We start from the raw sequence: 13,854 nt of genomic DNA, 5'->3' as shown, positions 1-13,854 counted from the left end.
GGGACACCGGCGCGGCCCGGGCGGGACTACAGCTCCCGGCATGCTCCGGGCCCGGCGCGGCTCCCGTGACCGCCCCGCCCGGCGCGGCCGCACCCCCGCCCCGCGGTGCCGGCGGCGGCCATGCTGCGGCCCAAGGCCCTGACGCAGGTGCTCAGCCAGGCCAACACCGGCGGCGTCCAGAGCACGCTGTGAGTGCGGGGGGCCGGGCGGGGGGCGGCTTTCCCCGAGCGGGCCCAGCGGGCACCGGGCGGTCCGTGATGCGGGGTGACGGCACTGCGGGGAGATGCTTTCTCTGCCCGGGAATGTTTCCCTTGTACTTCCCCCGGCGGATGCTGCCGCTGTCCGTGCCCCAGGGGATGCTGCCTACCATTCCCCCGTCCCTGCCCCTGCTCTTGCTCCTGCCCCAGACCCTGTCCCTGCACTTGCCTCGGCCATGCTGTCGCTGTCCCTAGCCCAGGGATGCTGCCTGCCCCTGTCCCTGCAGCGGGGGATGCTCCCTGCTCCTGCCTTGGGAATGCTGCTCCTGCCCAAGGATGCTGCCTGCCTTTCCCCAGCCCCTGCCCCTGCCCTTGCCCTTGCTCCTGCCCCTGCCCAGGGATGCTCCCTGTCCCTGCCCGGGGAAGGCGAGGGGCCGGGCCCTTCCAGGAGCAGGCATGGGACTGAGACCCCGCACCCTGCACGGTGCTGGGCTACAGACGGTGCTGGCACTGTGCGCAGTGTGTGGGGCCGGGGCCTTGCACCGTTCCCGATGTCTGGTGCTGGGATGCCTCGTGCACAGAGCTGGGGCCATGCACAGAGCTGGGGTTGTGCACAGTGTTTGTCCACCTCATGCTCAGCCTGTGGCAGGTCCTACTGCTTCAACAGACAGATACACCACAGCCCTGCACTGCCCCGCTCGGGCCTGGGGCCACTGCAGAGCTTTCTGGCTTTGAAGCCCCCCCACCCCCTGCCAAACCCCTGCAGAGTGGGAGTGTCTTGGGAGCAGTGCTTGGGACTGGGTGGGGGGGTTTGCTGTACCCCTGGTATTGAGAGGGGGTCTGGTGTTAGAGGCATCAGTTTGCCCTACCATGTCCTTCCCAGGCTGCTGAACAACGAGGGGTCCTTGCTTGCCTACTCGGGCTATGGGGACACTGATGCCAGGGTCACCGCGGCCATCGCCAGCAACATCTGGGTGGCCTACGACAAGAACGGGCACCAGGCGTTCAATGAGGACAACCTCAAATTCATCCTCATGGACTGCATGGTATGTGGGGCTGGAGCCTGCCCTGCCCTCCCTGGGCACGTGGCCGTGGTGCCAGGACCGTGCCGGGGGTCCAGGCCAAGCTGGGGTGCAACAGGTGCTGTTTCTCCCTGGGCAGGAGGGGCGAGTGGCCATCACACGGGTGGCAAACCTGCTGCTCTGCATGTACGCCAAGGAGACGGTCGGATTTGGGATGCTGAAAGCCAAGGTAATGGCTGGGGTGTCGGCAGGGCTGCATCCCTGCTTTGGTGTGGGAAAGAGCTGTTGAAGAGGATTGGGATGGAAGGGTTGGAGGAAGCTGCTGTGTCTGGGACACTTTGCACCTTGCGGAGACTCCGCTGTCCCCTGTGCCTGCCCAGGCACTGCATCACACCTTTTTAAGGTCCTAAAGTGAAATATAAATTACAATAAGCAAGTGGGCAGTGGGCACACATGTTGCAAAACCCACGTGAGTGTGGCTCATGCCATTCTCTGCTTGCAGGCTCAGGCACTGGTGCAGTACCTGGAGGAGCCGCTCACGCAGGTGGCCGCATCGTGAGCAGGCAGTGGAGGTCCTGAGGTGCCACTGGGCTCCAGCACCATCACCGTCACTGCTGTGGGTGGGGCGTGAGTGGCCCCATGGGCATCACGGAGCTCTAGTGTGGTCTTAAAAATAAGGTGGCAGGAACCCAGAAGCTGGGGGAAATAAAAGCGTGTTTGATGCTTGTGTCCATTGTGTTTGTTGTTGGGGGAGCTGAGGGGTATCACAGCCGGACTGGGCTGGAGGTGCCCATTGCCCTGGGGAAAGAAGAATTTGCAAGGGGCTGTTGACAAAGGAGAGGGGCTACAACAGAGCCGAGCCGCTGCACAGCCCTGCTGGTCACACTGGGATAGCTGGGGGTGGTGGGGGCTCCTTCCCATCCCTATTTCCCTGGCTTTCACACGATGGCAGCAGAGGCGAGGGAACATTCACAGCGGTGGGAGCCGGGCTGAGCGGGGGTTCTGCTCCTGGCACAGCTGCCCTCGCCGCCGTCCCACCGCACAGTGCCCTGCTCTGCCCAGGCTGCCCCGGTCGGCCTTTGCTGCCATCGCACCACACGCTGCCCTGCTCGTGCTGCCCCAGTCTGCCATCGCTGCCCTCGATGCCATCGCAGCCGTCGCCTCCTCACGCCGCCCGTGATGCCCTCCGTGCCCTGCCCGCGCTGCCCTCGCACCCCTCCCTGCCCACGCTGCCCATACTGTTGGTGCTGCTCTCGCTGCCCCAGCCTAGCCCGCACTCGGGATCAGGCCCTGGCTCCTCCTCCACCACCCCGTGACGGTCCCAGAGGTGACACTACCTGCCCAACCTGCGCTGCGACACCCAGTCCCACCCCTTGAGTCAAGCGGCCGCGCTGTCGCCAGCTCGGCCTCTCTCGCCGCCGCTGTCCCGGACCCTCCGCTCCCCTGGACCCCCTCGCTCCCGCGCGTTCCCCGACAGAGAGGAACCTTTGGTCGCTCCGTCCCCTCCCTCGGCGCCTCCGGGAGCCCGGCCCGCCCCGCCGTCTGCTCGAGGCTTGGCAGCGGGAAGGAGGAAACCCGGGGCGGCCCTGCGAGGGCAGGCGGCAGCCGGGGCGACATGGGCAGCGCCGAGGAGGACTATAACTTTGTCTTCAAGGGTGAGTCCTGCGCTCGATGCGACCCCTCCCCTTCCCCAAAAGGAGAGGAGCAGAAATCCAGGGGCTGCGGGGAGGGAACGAGGGTGCCCTTTCCCCAGGGCGGCTGTGTCCTGAGCTGGGACGTTGTTGACTATCCCTGCGGCTGTGACGGGCACCGGGAGCTACGGAGGGTCAGGGGACTGGGGGCCAGGCACGGCCCGCTGACAGCAGTGAGGCCAGCCAGGGCTGGTGAGCAGCAGCAAGGTCCACCGAGACCCGGGGAGACCCACACTCACCCCAGGGCTGAAGGTGTGCAGTGCCAGGCAAATTGCTTGAAAGCTGGGGCTGAGTGTGTGAGACAAATGCCACGAGAGCCTGTAACCCCCGCCAGCAGTGGGCATTGAAAAGTCATTTGCTGCAGTGACCTGGGCAGTGGCACATGCAGAGGACATGGGGGTCAAAGCTGAGCTGGAGAAATGGGGGCACAGCCTCACACCTCCCATGCTGAGCTCCTTGGGCCCGCCTGGTCTTCGCCAGGTACTATTGGCTGGACTCTGCTGGAGCTCAGTGCTCCCTGTGGGCAAGTGGAGACGGACAGGCTCTGGTGTGCCACCTGTCCTGGGTGCCCACCGCAGCAGGGTGACCCAGGGCTCACCAACATCCTTGCCCTGCTCCTGCTGCCCAGAGGCCAGTAGCCATGACCCCCCTGGACCAGCTCTGGGGTTGCACCAGCACTAGGGAGCACAGCTGGGCTCCCACAGGGACCCTGCTTGCTGAAGGAGTGACCACACCAGGGGTTAAACCCACACAGCTGCCCAGCCTCTGCAACCAGTCTGGGGTCACCGGACAGCAAGCGATGCCCGTGCAACCAGCGCTGGTAGCTGGGGCAGTCCAGTGGCAATTTCTCCTTCTTTCCACAGTTGTCCTGATCGGGGAGTCTGGGGTGGGAAAAACAAACCTGCTCTCTCGTTTTACCCGCAACGAGTTCAACCACGACAGCCGCACCACCATCGGCGTGGAGTTCTCCACGCGCACAATCCTGGTGGGAGACGCCGTGGTGAAGGCTCAGATTTGGGACACGGCTGGGCTGGAGCGATACCGCGCCATCACCTCGGCGTAAGGATGGGAGGCCTCAAATCCCTGCCTCTCCTGGGGCTTGGGTTCAGCCCTGTGGCTGAGGATGCTGGTGGGGTCTGGAGCATGGAATGATGGTGGGGTTCTGTCACAGGTATTACCGGGGGGCTGTGGGTGCCCTGGTCGTGTTTGATATCACCAAGCACCAGACATACGATGTGGTGGACCGCTGGCTGAAGGAGCTCTACGACCATGCCGAGGCCAGCATCGTTGTCATGCTGGTGGGGAACAAGACTGACCTTGCACAGGCTCGAGAGGTGCCCATGGAGGAGGCAAAAATGTTTGCAGGTACAGGCTGGCACCCCGCCACAGGGCTGGGGGCTTGAGAACCTCCCCAACAGCGTGGACCTGCACCAGTGCAGGCACCTGAACATCTCTAAAGGTGCTCCAGACTGGAGCCATGTCCTCACTGGACGTGTCTGCATTGTCTCAGGGATCTCCTCTCCTTGCAGACAACAACGGGCTGCTGTTTGTCGAGACCTCGGCGCTGGACTCCACCAATGTTGAGGAAGCATTCGAGACCATCCTGAAGGGTACAGGCACTGGTGCCGTGGTGCAGCAGGTCCCAGGGAATTGCAGGGGCCCTTTCCCAGAGATGCAGGGCTGGGCAGATGATGTGCAGCACTTCTCTCCCTGCTCCACTTGAGCTATCTGGGGCTAGTTTCACGAGGTCTTTTGGTGTTGTGTTTCTGGCTGATTTGGTTTTCAGACTTTGGTGCTGGGCGTTTCACTCCCCACACCCAAAGCTTTGTTCTCACAGCCCCTGGGCATCCCTGAAGCCCCAGGGGCTGCTTCTCCCCCGTAATCTCCAGTCTCCTTCCTGTTGTCCTGGGCTCATGACTTGGTGTCTCCAGCATCCTGCCAAACCGGCTGTGGGGACCTGGGGGGCCAGGGATGGAGTCCAATAGCAGCTCTCCAGGAATGGCAGCCAGCAGCATCCGGGCAGCGAAGTGTGCCATGCCACGCTGAGCCATGCCCAGGCTGAGCCATGCCAGCGAGGCGTGCCATGCCACGCTGAGCCATGCCCAGGCTGAGCCATGCCAGCGAGGCGTGCCATGCCACGCTGAGCCATGCCCAAGCTGAGCCATGCCATGCTGAGCCATGCCAAGCCATGCAGTGCTGTTCCATGCCATGCTGTGCAGTGCTGAACCAGCCTGGCCCCGCGAGCTGCCAGCCCCAGCACAGGGTGAAGCACTAATCCCAGGTTGGGCAAGAGGAAATGGGCCAAGCACAGGGTGTTCCCCAAGCGCCACAGGGATGCACGCCTTGTCCCTTGTCACCCCTCAAGTCACCCCTTGGCTGCATGGAGGTGAAGGAGAGCCACCAGCACGCTGAGCAGTGGGGGCTGCAGGCTTGAAGCTGTCCCTGCATCCCCGGGGGGCCTTGGCTGACACACGGAACCCCCGGCACTTCTTCTTTTGCAGAAATCTTCTACAAAGTGCAGAAGCAGAAGCAGAGGAGCAGCCAAAGCAACACGGTGTCACTTGCAAGTGAGAACCCTGCAAGCACAGCCCCAGTGCAGGCAGAGAGGCGCCCGTGTTGCGTGGCCCTCTGAGCCCACTGGGCATCCCGGGAAGTCCCCAGGGAACCCCACAACCCCGGGACACACCAGTGGCCACCAGCACAGGCTGGTGTCAGCCTGCCTGCAGTGCCACCCCTGTTCTGGTGCAGTGGGGACCAGCAGCCTGAACAGGGGCCAAATTCTACCATAAACAGTGAGAAGCACCAGTTCCAGGAGCTCTTCTCTCTCTCTGTTTCATTTTTGCCGGGCCCTGATTAGCATCACCACTGTCACGCACCGTATCAGCCCTTCTGCACCTACAGGGCAAAAATGACCAGGACACCCCTGAAGCACCTCTGGGGAAGAAGCCAGTAGGTTCTGGGCAGGATCATGCCAGCAACAGGAGCCTCTTTGATTCCCTCTGGCCCTGGGGTTGCTCCTGTAGGGCCACCCTGTGGGGTGCACTGAGGATGAGACTGACCAACAGGTGTCTGTCCCACCAGGGACTGCTCTAGGGTGTGAAGTGGCAGCACTCAGCCCTTGGCTGTCCCAGCAGGGTCCCGGTGCCATGGGGCTGGGAGCAGCTCTGTGTCCAGCACGGGCGTGACGCAATCATTAAAGGACTTGTGAAATACAGGTTTACTGAGCTGGAACTCCTGCGTGTTTGTGGTCAACGCCCTTGGTCCCCACCTTCATAATGTGCTGAAGATCATGGCCCAGCTGGTTGCCACGGCTCCCCTGTGCCCCCTCCTACCCCGATGCCATGGCCCCCCTGCACTCCCTCCCACCCTAAAGCCGTGCTCCCCCTGTGCCCCTTCCCACCCTAAACCATGCTCCCCTTGTGCCCCTTCCCACCCTAAACCATGCTCCCCCTGTGCCCCTTTCCACCCTAAACCATGCTCCCCCTGTGCTCCTTTCCACCCTAAACCATGCTCCCCCTGTGCCCCCTCCCACCCCAAAGCCATGCTCCCCCTGTGCCCCTTTCCACCCTAAACCATGCTCCCCTTGTGCCCCTTCCCACCCTAAAGCCATGCTCCCCCTGTGCCCCCTCCCACCCCAAAGCCATGCTCCCCCTGTGCCCCTTTCCACCCTAAACCATGCTCCCCTTGTGCCCCTTCCCACCCTAAACCATGCTCCCCCTGTGCCCCTTCCCACCCTAAAGCCATGCTCCTCCTGTGCCCCTTCCCACCCTAAAGCCATGCTCCCCTTGTGCCCCTTCCCACCCTAAAGCCATGCTCCCCCTGTGCCCCCTCCCACCCTAAAGCCATGCTCCCCCTGTGCCCCTTTCCACCCTAAAGCCATGCTCCCCTTATGCCCCTTCCCACCCTAAAGCCTTGCTCCCCCTGTGCCCCCTCCCCATGCAGCCTTTCCCAGTTTAGTTCCCCTGTTTGAACTTGATCAGTTCAAACGATGACGCAGCCTCTGAAACCCCTCGGAAACGGGGTAATTCCTGCTGGATTCTCCGTGTTTTCTCTCGCTTTCCCTTTGCACCACGCCGGCCGTGCCAGCCCAGCTCCAGGTCACAGCCACGCTTCTCAGTGGGACGCACTGTCCCCATCAGGCGCACACACAGGTGGTGGCCAGTCCCTGCCCCCCTTACCTGGCCTAGGTGAGCACACCTGAGTGTGACGGGCAGCCCCGGCCGCCAATGGGTGCGGAGCAGGAAAGGCTGTGGCCACCAATGGGTGGCGGGGGACAGCCCCTGCCAGGACTGGGTAAGGCCCGGAAATCCCAGTTGGCCCAGTGGGAGTGGGGCTGTGGTGCTGGGCGAGATGCGGGGCAAGGACGATGAGTACGATTATCTCTTCAAAGGTGGGTCCGGTCTCAGCCTGCTGCCGGCAGGGCTGGCTCCACGCAGCGCCGGGATCCGGGGCTTGGACCGGGATGGAGCACTCAATTCCCAGCTCCCGGGACGGGAGCGGGGGCTTGGACCGGGATGGAACGCTCAATTCCCAGCTCCCGGGACGGGAGCGGGGGCTTGGACCGGGATGGAACGCTCAATTCCCAGCTCCCGGGACGGGAGCGGGGGCTTGGACCGGGATGGAGCGCTCAATTCCCAGCTCCCGGGACGGGAGCGGGGGCTTGGACCGGGATGGAACGCTCAATTCCCAGCTCCCGGGACGGGAGCAGGGGCTTGGACCGGGATGGAACGCTCAATTCCCAGCTCCCGGGACGGGAGCGGGGGCTTGGACCGGGAGGGAACGCTCAATTCCCAGCTCCCGGGACGGGAGCGGGGGCTTGGACCGGGATGGAACGCTCAATTCCCAGCTCCCGGGACGGGAGCGGGGGCTTGGACCGGGATGGAACGCTCAATTCCCAGCTCCCGGGACGGGAGCGGGGGCTTGGACCGGGATGGAACGCTCAATTCCCAGCTCCCGGGACGGGAGCGGGGGCTTGGACCGGGATGGAACGCTCAATTCCCAGCTCCCGGGACGGGAGCGGGGGCTTGGACCGGGATGGAACGCTCAATTCCCAGCTCCCGGGACGGGAGCGGGGGCTTGGACCGGGAGGGAACGCTCAATTCCCAGCTCCCGGGACGGGAGCGGGGGCTTGGACCGGGAGGGAACGCTCAATTCCCAGCTCCCGGGACGGGAGCGGGGGCTTGGACCGGGATGGAACGCTCAATTCCCAGCTCCCGGGACGGGAGCGGGGGCTTGGATCGGGATGGAACGCTCAATTCCCAGCTCCCGGGACGGGAGCGGGGGCTTGGACTGGGATGGAGCGCTCAATTCCCAGCTCCCGGGACGGGAGCGGGGGCTTGCCGTGGTGTTGCACCGTGCTGGGAAGGAGGGTGGTGAGGCTGAGGTGCTCGGAGGGTTTGCTGGGGCTGCTCTGATGGTTTGTGGTCCCCATGCTCGTTACAGCCGCTCTTGACCCTGCGGGAGGGGCTGCAGCCCCAGCACAGCGTCCTGGAGGGTGGCTGTGGCCCTGGCAGGGTGCTGGTCCCGGGGCTGCTGGGGAAGGCTGGTCCCTGGGACTCTGTGGGTGCCGTGTTGGCCCCTGAGCACCCGTGGGTGCTCGGCTCTGTGGCACTGGGTGAAGGGAGCACATCTGAGAGCTGAGTAATCTCCCCCAGGAGAGAAAGCCGTGCTGCTCCCCAGCTGCAGTGGAGGGGGAAGATCCAGGGATCCGGGCTTGTCCTTGTGGTGCTGGTCATGCTCTGACCTCACTGCTGTGCCCGGTGAGGGTGGGGGACGGGGACAGGCTCTTGGAGACGCAACGTTGGCATTTCTGGAGCCTGGCATCCCCACGAAGCAGCCCCATCCCTGTGCGTGCCAGGCTTCCCTGCGGTCTGCTGTGGCCAAAGCAGGTGCTGGGGAAGCAAAGGGGCATCTTGGCAATGCCACAGCCTCCTGAGCCGCAAAATCCAGGGTGTGAGCTCACCAGTGGGTGGCTGTGAGTCAGCCTACCCACACAGGCCTGCCCGCAAGGCCCCGAGTAATTCTAGCCACCGACACGACGTAATTCCAGCCAGCCACGTGCTGGTAGCCCCTGGCTCCTTGCACAGCTCCCCTGGCTGCTGCCCAGGAAAATCCTCCTCCCTGGAGTTACTCTGGGACATGGTGTGGGGGAAACTCTGATGCTGAGTGGTGCCTTGAGTAGGATGCCCAGGCAGGAGCTCTCCCAGCTGCTTTGTTCTGCTCTTCCCACCTGGTGCTGTGCCAGCTGCGTGGCTCTGAGGGGGCTTCAGCTCATGGTCCTCCTGTGTCTGGCCATCCCTTGTCATTCTACAGGAGCCTGGGCTGGGAGCAGCTCACCACAGGCTCTTCATTCCCCTCCTGGGTCTCATGGTGGTCTCTGGAGTCCTTAAAAAAACAGGAGAACTCAGTTTTCAATGCAAGGGCAGCTCATCCCTTCCGAAGCAGGAGCAAAGTTGAAGGGGAATGCAGAGTTCAGGGGCTTGGAGCTGGGCTGGTGCTCCCTGGGTCCAACAGCTCCATGAGCCCAGCTTCTGCCATGAGAAAAGGGAGATTGTCACAGCTGGAAGCAGCATTCTCCCTGGGTCCAACAGCTCCATGAGCCCAGCTTCTGCCATGAGAAAAGGGAGATTGTCACAGCTGGAAGCAGCATTCTCCCTGGGTCCAACAGCTCCATGAGCCCAGCTTCTGCCATGAGAAAAGGGAGATTGTCACAGCTGGAAGCAGCATTCTCCCTGGGTCCCACTGAAATGGGAGCATCGGCTGTTGCAAAGCACAGTGCACGCTCCAGCTGTGCAGGCCTGGGGGGCTCAGTATGGCTGAGGAGCAGCTCTGGGCATGGCTGCTCCTCAGACCCTTCCTTGGGGCCCTGTGTGGAGCTCCAGGCTGTTTCCTACAGTGAGACACGGTGTGCTGAGGATGTTTGGAGGCAGTGAGGACAGAATGTGTCAAATGCTTTTGTGCCTGGGGTGGGGGGTGCTGCTCCAGCTCCTGGAGCCATTCAAGCTCAGGGACATGGGCTCATCACCCCCACAGGCTGCAGCACCACCCACCCTGCATCCCTGGTGTGGTACAAAGCCCTCTGGAGCCTGCCGTGGAGCATGGCACTGCCACGGTGGGGATCGTGGCAGTTGAGCTGAGGAAGCAGCAATTTCCTGTTGGTAAGAAACTGAGCTCAGATCAAAACTTCGAAGCTGGGAAAGTGATAACGAACCTGGCCTGCATTTCCTACTGTCTTGTCCAGGGTAGTCCAGGCTGCTGTGGTCCTCTCAGACCTCCCTGCAGTGGGCAGCAGCTGAGAAGTTTCCCCAGCAGCTGGGCAAAGGGGGGAGATTCTGCCCCTCTGCCCCGCTTTGGTGAGACCCCCCCTGCAGAGCTGCCTCCAGCTTGGGGGGCCCCCAGCACAGGAAAGGTGTGGAGCTCCTCGAAGAAATCGAGGAGGCCACAGAGATGCTCCAAGGGCTGGAGCCAGGCTGGGGGAGCTGGGGCTATTCAGCCTGCAGAACAAAATGCTCTGGGGAAACCTCAGAGCCCCTTCCAGTGCCTAAAGGGGCTCCAAGGGAGCAGGAGAGGGACTTTGGACCAGGGCCTGGAGGGACAGGACAAGGGGGAATGGCTTTACCCTGCCAGAGGGCAGGGCTGGATGGGATATCGGGAAGGAATTTTTCCCTGTGAGGGCAATGAGGCCCTGGCACAGGTGCCCAGAGAAGCTGTGGCTGCCCCATCCCTGGAAGTGTTCAAGGCCAGGTTGGACAGAGCTTGGAGCAACCTGGGATAGTGGACCAAGGGGTGGAACAAGATGGGTTTTACGGTCCCATCCACCCAAACCATTCTGTGATGCTGTGGAGGAGCTGCCCTTCCCTCATTTGCTGCCTGTGCTGACACAGTGATTGCTCACCATGCTCTGGAGCCTTCCAGCTTCCCTCGGTGATCCCAGAGAGCTGTTCCACTTCCTGCTGGGCTTCCTGGCGCCAGCCTGTCCTACACTGAGGGTTTCTGGAGGCTTTGCACCATGCAGGGGAGCCACGTCCACGAGCTGGAGCTGGTGGGAAGGAGTTATCCAGGACATGGAGCAAGATCCGTGCAGGATGGTGGCTGCTGAGCCTTGGCTGAGTGTAGCTGTGCCTTGCTGAGGCTCCTGCAGTGTGTGGCATCCCAGTGGCCCCTTGCTGGTGCTGCTGTCCTCCCCACCGTGGTCACTGGATGGTTGTGACCTCAGCCCTGCTGTTGTCCAAACCTGGTGGGGAGACATGTGAAGCGTCTGAGTACAGCTGGGGAATGAACAGGATCGGTAGTGAAGGAATTAAAAATAACTTAAAAAATTAAAACCAAAAACCTGTTGAGTCATAAACTCAACAAACTTGACTGGGGAGGTGTGTGATAAAGCTCCCCAGAGCTTGTTTCACCAGGTTTTACAGGAACCAGCCAGATCTGGGACAGGCACAAAATGCATTTAACCCACACCCAGACACTTCCCAGCTCATGGGCTGGACCAGCAGCAGCAGAGGAGGATGCTTCCTTTCAAACCATGTCTTTAAGTCCTCCAGTGTGCCCTCAGGGCTGGAGGGCACACAGGGTTGGCAAGGGGAGCCCCAGCTCTGCCTGGCCTCTGGCCTGGCTCTCCCTGCATAGGTCCTGACCCTGGTTTTCTGCCCATTTTGGGTACATCGGTGCGTGTGGTGCTTTCCCATCCCCAGGGACAAAAACTTCTGGTAACTTCCCGGTGATGGCAGGGATTTTCTCAAGGGGTATTTACAGGCAGCAGGGATGCTGCTGGGAGGAGTGGAGGCAGCTGGCCCTGCTCTGCTTCACCCCTCACCTGTCAGCTCCTCCTGGATGGGATGGAGGTGGGGTCTGGCTGGGGGGTGGGCAGATGGGGAGATTCCCATCCCTGCCAGGCTGTGGGATGGGTGCCTTCCCTGGGTGGCTGGGGGAGCTGACACTGTATTTGTGCCCACCAGTCGTGCTCATCGGGGACTCCGGGGTGGGGAAGAGCAACCTGCTCTCACGCTTCACCCGCAATGAGTTCAACCTGGAGAGCAAGAGTACCATCGGGGTGGAGTTTGCCACGAGGAGCATCCAGGTGGACAACAAGACGGTGAAGGCTCAGATCTGGGACACAGCCGGGCAGGAGCGGTACCGGGCCATCACCTCAGCGTGAGTTTCCTTGCTCCCAAGCCGTGGCCCTTGCTTGGGGCCCTGCTGTGACCCTGTCCCCTGTCTGTCCCCCAGGTACTACCGAGGGGCAGTGGGAGCTCTGCTGGTCTATGACATTGCCAAGTACCTGACATATGAGAACGCAGAGCGCTGGCTGAAGGAGCTGCAGGACCACGCTGATGCCAACATCGTCATCATGCTGGTGGGCAACAAGAGTGACCTGCGGCACCTGCGGGCCGTGCCCACCGATGAGGCCAGGAGCTTCGCAGGTATCTTCCCCCATCCTGTCCAGTCCCTTCCCATCTGGCTGGAGTTCATGGCACCCACGTGAGCTCACGCTGTTCTTGCAGAGAAGAATGGGCTGTCCTTCCTCGAGACGTCTGCTCTGGATTCCACCAATGTGGAGACAGCTTTCCACAACATCCTCTCGGGTAAGGGGCAGCCAGGAAAGGGAGGGACGGGAGTAGAGATGGCTTTGGACATTGTGTCCTCTCAGGACACCCCTGGGGCCTGGCTGTACTGGGTGGGATCTGGGTTGGAATCCTGCTCCCCTGGATGGAGAGAGGTGGGCATTTGCACCCCTGGAGCTGTGTGTTTGTGGAGGGAGCAGATCCCCCACTGAAATACTTGCCTAAAGAACTTTTTCACTTCCCCTCTCTCTGCTGGCAGAGATCTACCACGTCGTGTCCCAGAGGCAGATCACGGGACAGCCGGAGTCGGAGTTTGGCCCCTCCACCACCATTGAACCCATCCAGGTGCTGCCCACGCAGCAGGAGGGCCGGCAGGCGCCCTGCTGCCAGAACATCTGAGCCCCTGGGGTGCCCCCACCTTGACCCCCCAGCACCCAGCACAGGGTGGCATCATGTGTCTCACTCAGCCCGTGCCTCTGCCCGCCGCAGCTCTCTGAGCAGTGCAGTGAGCTCTGGCTGCTTCTGTGTGCACCATCACCCTGCCCATGTGCTGCTCTGCCTGTGTTTATGTAGGACCAACAAAACCAGGGGGAGGCAAAGCATCAGGGTGTCTCCCCTCTCCCCCCAAGGCTGGGGGCGTGCCACCCCCTGTGTCCCTGCTCCCTTTAGCCCTGCAGGCACAGTTGCTGGGTGACTGGGTGGCACTGAACAAGCCCGAACGCGGCGAGTCCCGGTTTGGTGACGCCCTGTGTGCAGCCCCGTGGGGTGGGTGTGGAGGGGGACACTGGGTGCACCCTTCTCCCGCCTGGTGAAACCAGCAGTGATGTGGCTGGTTGTGCCCAGCCCTGTCCCTGCAGCACTGAGAGTTGGGAGTGCCTCTGGGTGCTGCTGGGGCCATCCAGGGAGGGGTGTGGGGGTGACACTGTTTTTGTGTTGTGACCCCCTCCCTGTGGCATGACCCCAGCAAAGGGAAAAGCTGTGACTCTGCCATGGAAAGAGATGGGAGGAGAGGCTGGGGTGCCTTGGCCTTTGGGAAGCCCTGAGGAGGGGACAAGGGGACACCAGGGATTTGGGGGCTGAGGGTAGGCACATGGTCCCTCTGCACAGCTCCCTGCGTGGGAGCCAGTGCCAGCACTGGGGACCCCCTCAAGGTCCCCCTGGCATTGCTTGGTCCTTCCCTGCTCCAGTGTTTGGCCACTGTGGCTGGTGGCCGCATGGCCCAGCCTGGGGACATGCCGCCACTGGATGGAGTGCCCGCTGCAGCAGCAGGATGACGGTGGCCTTGTCCCCTGCCAGGGGGACAGCGGCCACCCCCCAGGGTGGGCATCACCCAGGATACTGGGACAGACTGTGCTGAGCCCATGCTGCTGCCGGGGTGATT

At 62.5% G+C, this 13,854-nt stretch overlaps 3 protein-coding genes across 4 annotated transcripts; all 3 read left to right on the top strand.

Moving 5' to 3' along the window:
• The first annotated feature begins 44 nt into the window (after window positions 1–44).
• On the top strand, window positions 45–1,946 carry LAMTOR2 (late endosomal/lysosomal adaptor, MAPK and MTOR activator 2). Of its 2 annotated transcripts, XM_068175061.1 has the most exons (4): window positions 45–188; window positions 1,081–1,243; window positions 1,359–1,448; window positions 1,722–1,946. In XM_068175061.1, exons 1-4 carry the CDS (start codon window positions 121–123, stop codon window positions 1,776–1,778), a joined length of 378 nt encoding a protein of 125 aa, XP_068031162.1. In that variant the 5' UTR covers window positions 45–120; the 3' UTR covers window positions 1,779–1,946. The 2 variants fall into 2 exon arrangements, with proteins under 2 accessions (XP_068031162.1, XP_068031163.1); XM_068175062.1 differs by lacking the exon at window positions 1,359–1,448.
• Window positions 1,947–2,487: 541 nt separating this feature from the next.
• Window positions 2,488–6,115, top strand: RAB25 (RAB25, member RAS oncogene family). Its single transcript, XM_068175060.1, has 5 exons — window positions 2,488–2,874; window positions 3,774–3,969; window positions 4,082–4,275; window positions 4,440–4,520; window positions 5,412–6,115. Exons 1-5 carry the CDS (start codon window positions 2,835–2,837, stop codon window positions 5,540–5,542), a joined length of 642 nt encoding a protein of 213 aa, XP_068031161.1. The 5' UTR covers window positions 2,488–2,834; the 3' UTR covers window positions 5,543–6,115.
• A 1,046-nt stretch (window positions 6,116–7,161) lies between these two features.
• Window positions 7,162–12,907, top strand: LOC137463501 (ras-related protein Rab-11A-like). The gene is made up of 5 exons (XM_068174738.1): window positions 7,162–7,300; window positions 11,868–12,063; window positions 12,139–12,332; window positions 12,414–12,494; window positions 12,733–12,907. The coding sequence occupies exons 1-5, from the start codon at window positions 7,261–7,263 to the stop codon at window positions 12,870–12,872; spliced, it is 651 nt and encodes a 216-aa protein (XP_068030839.1). The 5' UTR covers window positions 7,162–7,260; the 3' UTR covers window positions 12,873–12,907.
• Window positions 12,908–13,854: the final 947 nt, after the last annotated feature.

The sequence above is a fragment of the Anomalospiza imberbis genome, chromosome 29 (genome assembly GCF_031753505.1).
Source record: "Anomalospiza imberbis isolate Cuckoo-Finch-1a 21T00152 chromosome 29, ASM3175350v1, whole genome shotgun sequence".
Lineage (NCBI taxonomy): Eukaryota > Metazoa > Chordata > Aves > Passeriformes > Viduidae > Anomalospiza > Anomalospiza imberbis.
The sequence above is the reverse complement of the archived record's forward strand: the minus strand, read 5'-3'. Positions and strand labels throughout refer to the sequence as shown.

Coding starts and splice junctions, on each gene's coding strand:
- LAMTOR2 (XM_068175061.1), top strand. CDS start 121: ATGCTGCGGCCCAAGGCCCTGACGCAGGTGCTCAGCCAGGCCAACACC. Junction 189..1,080: donor GGCGGCGTCCAGAGCACGCT/GTGAGTGCGGGG, acceptor TGTCCTTCCCAG/GCTGCTGAACAACGAGGGGT. Junction 1,244..1,358: donor TCATCCTCATGGACTGCATG/GTATGTGGGGCT, acceptor CTCCCTGGGCAG/GAGGGGCGAGTGGCCATCAC.
- RAB25 (XM_068175060.1), top strand. CDS start 2,835: ATGGGCAGCGCCGAGGAGGACTATAACTTTGTCTTCAAGG. Junction 4,276..4,439: donor GGAGGCAAAAATGTTTGCAG/GTACAGGCTGGC, acceptor CTCTCCTTGCAG/ACAACAACGGGCTGCTGTTT. Junction 4,521..5,411: donor ATTCGAGACCATCCTGAAGG/GTACAGGCACTG, acceptor CTTCTTTTGCAG/AAATCTTCTACAAAGTGCAG.
- LOC137463501 (XM_068174738.1), top strand. CDS start 7,261: ATGCGGGGCAAGGACGATGAGTACGATTATCTCTTCAAAG. Junction 7,301..11,867: donor GTACGATTATCTCTTCAAAG/GTGGGTCCGGTC, acceptor TGTGCCCACCAG/TCGTGCTCATCGGGGACTCC. Junction 12,064..12,138: donor TACCGGGCCATCACCTCAGC/GTGAGTTTCCTT, acceptor TCTGTCCCCCAG/GTACTACCGAGGGGCAGTGG.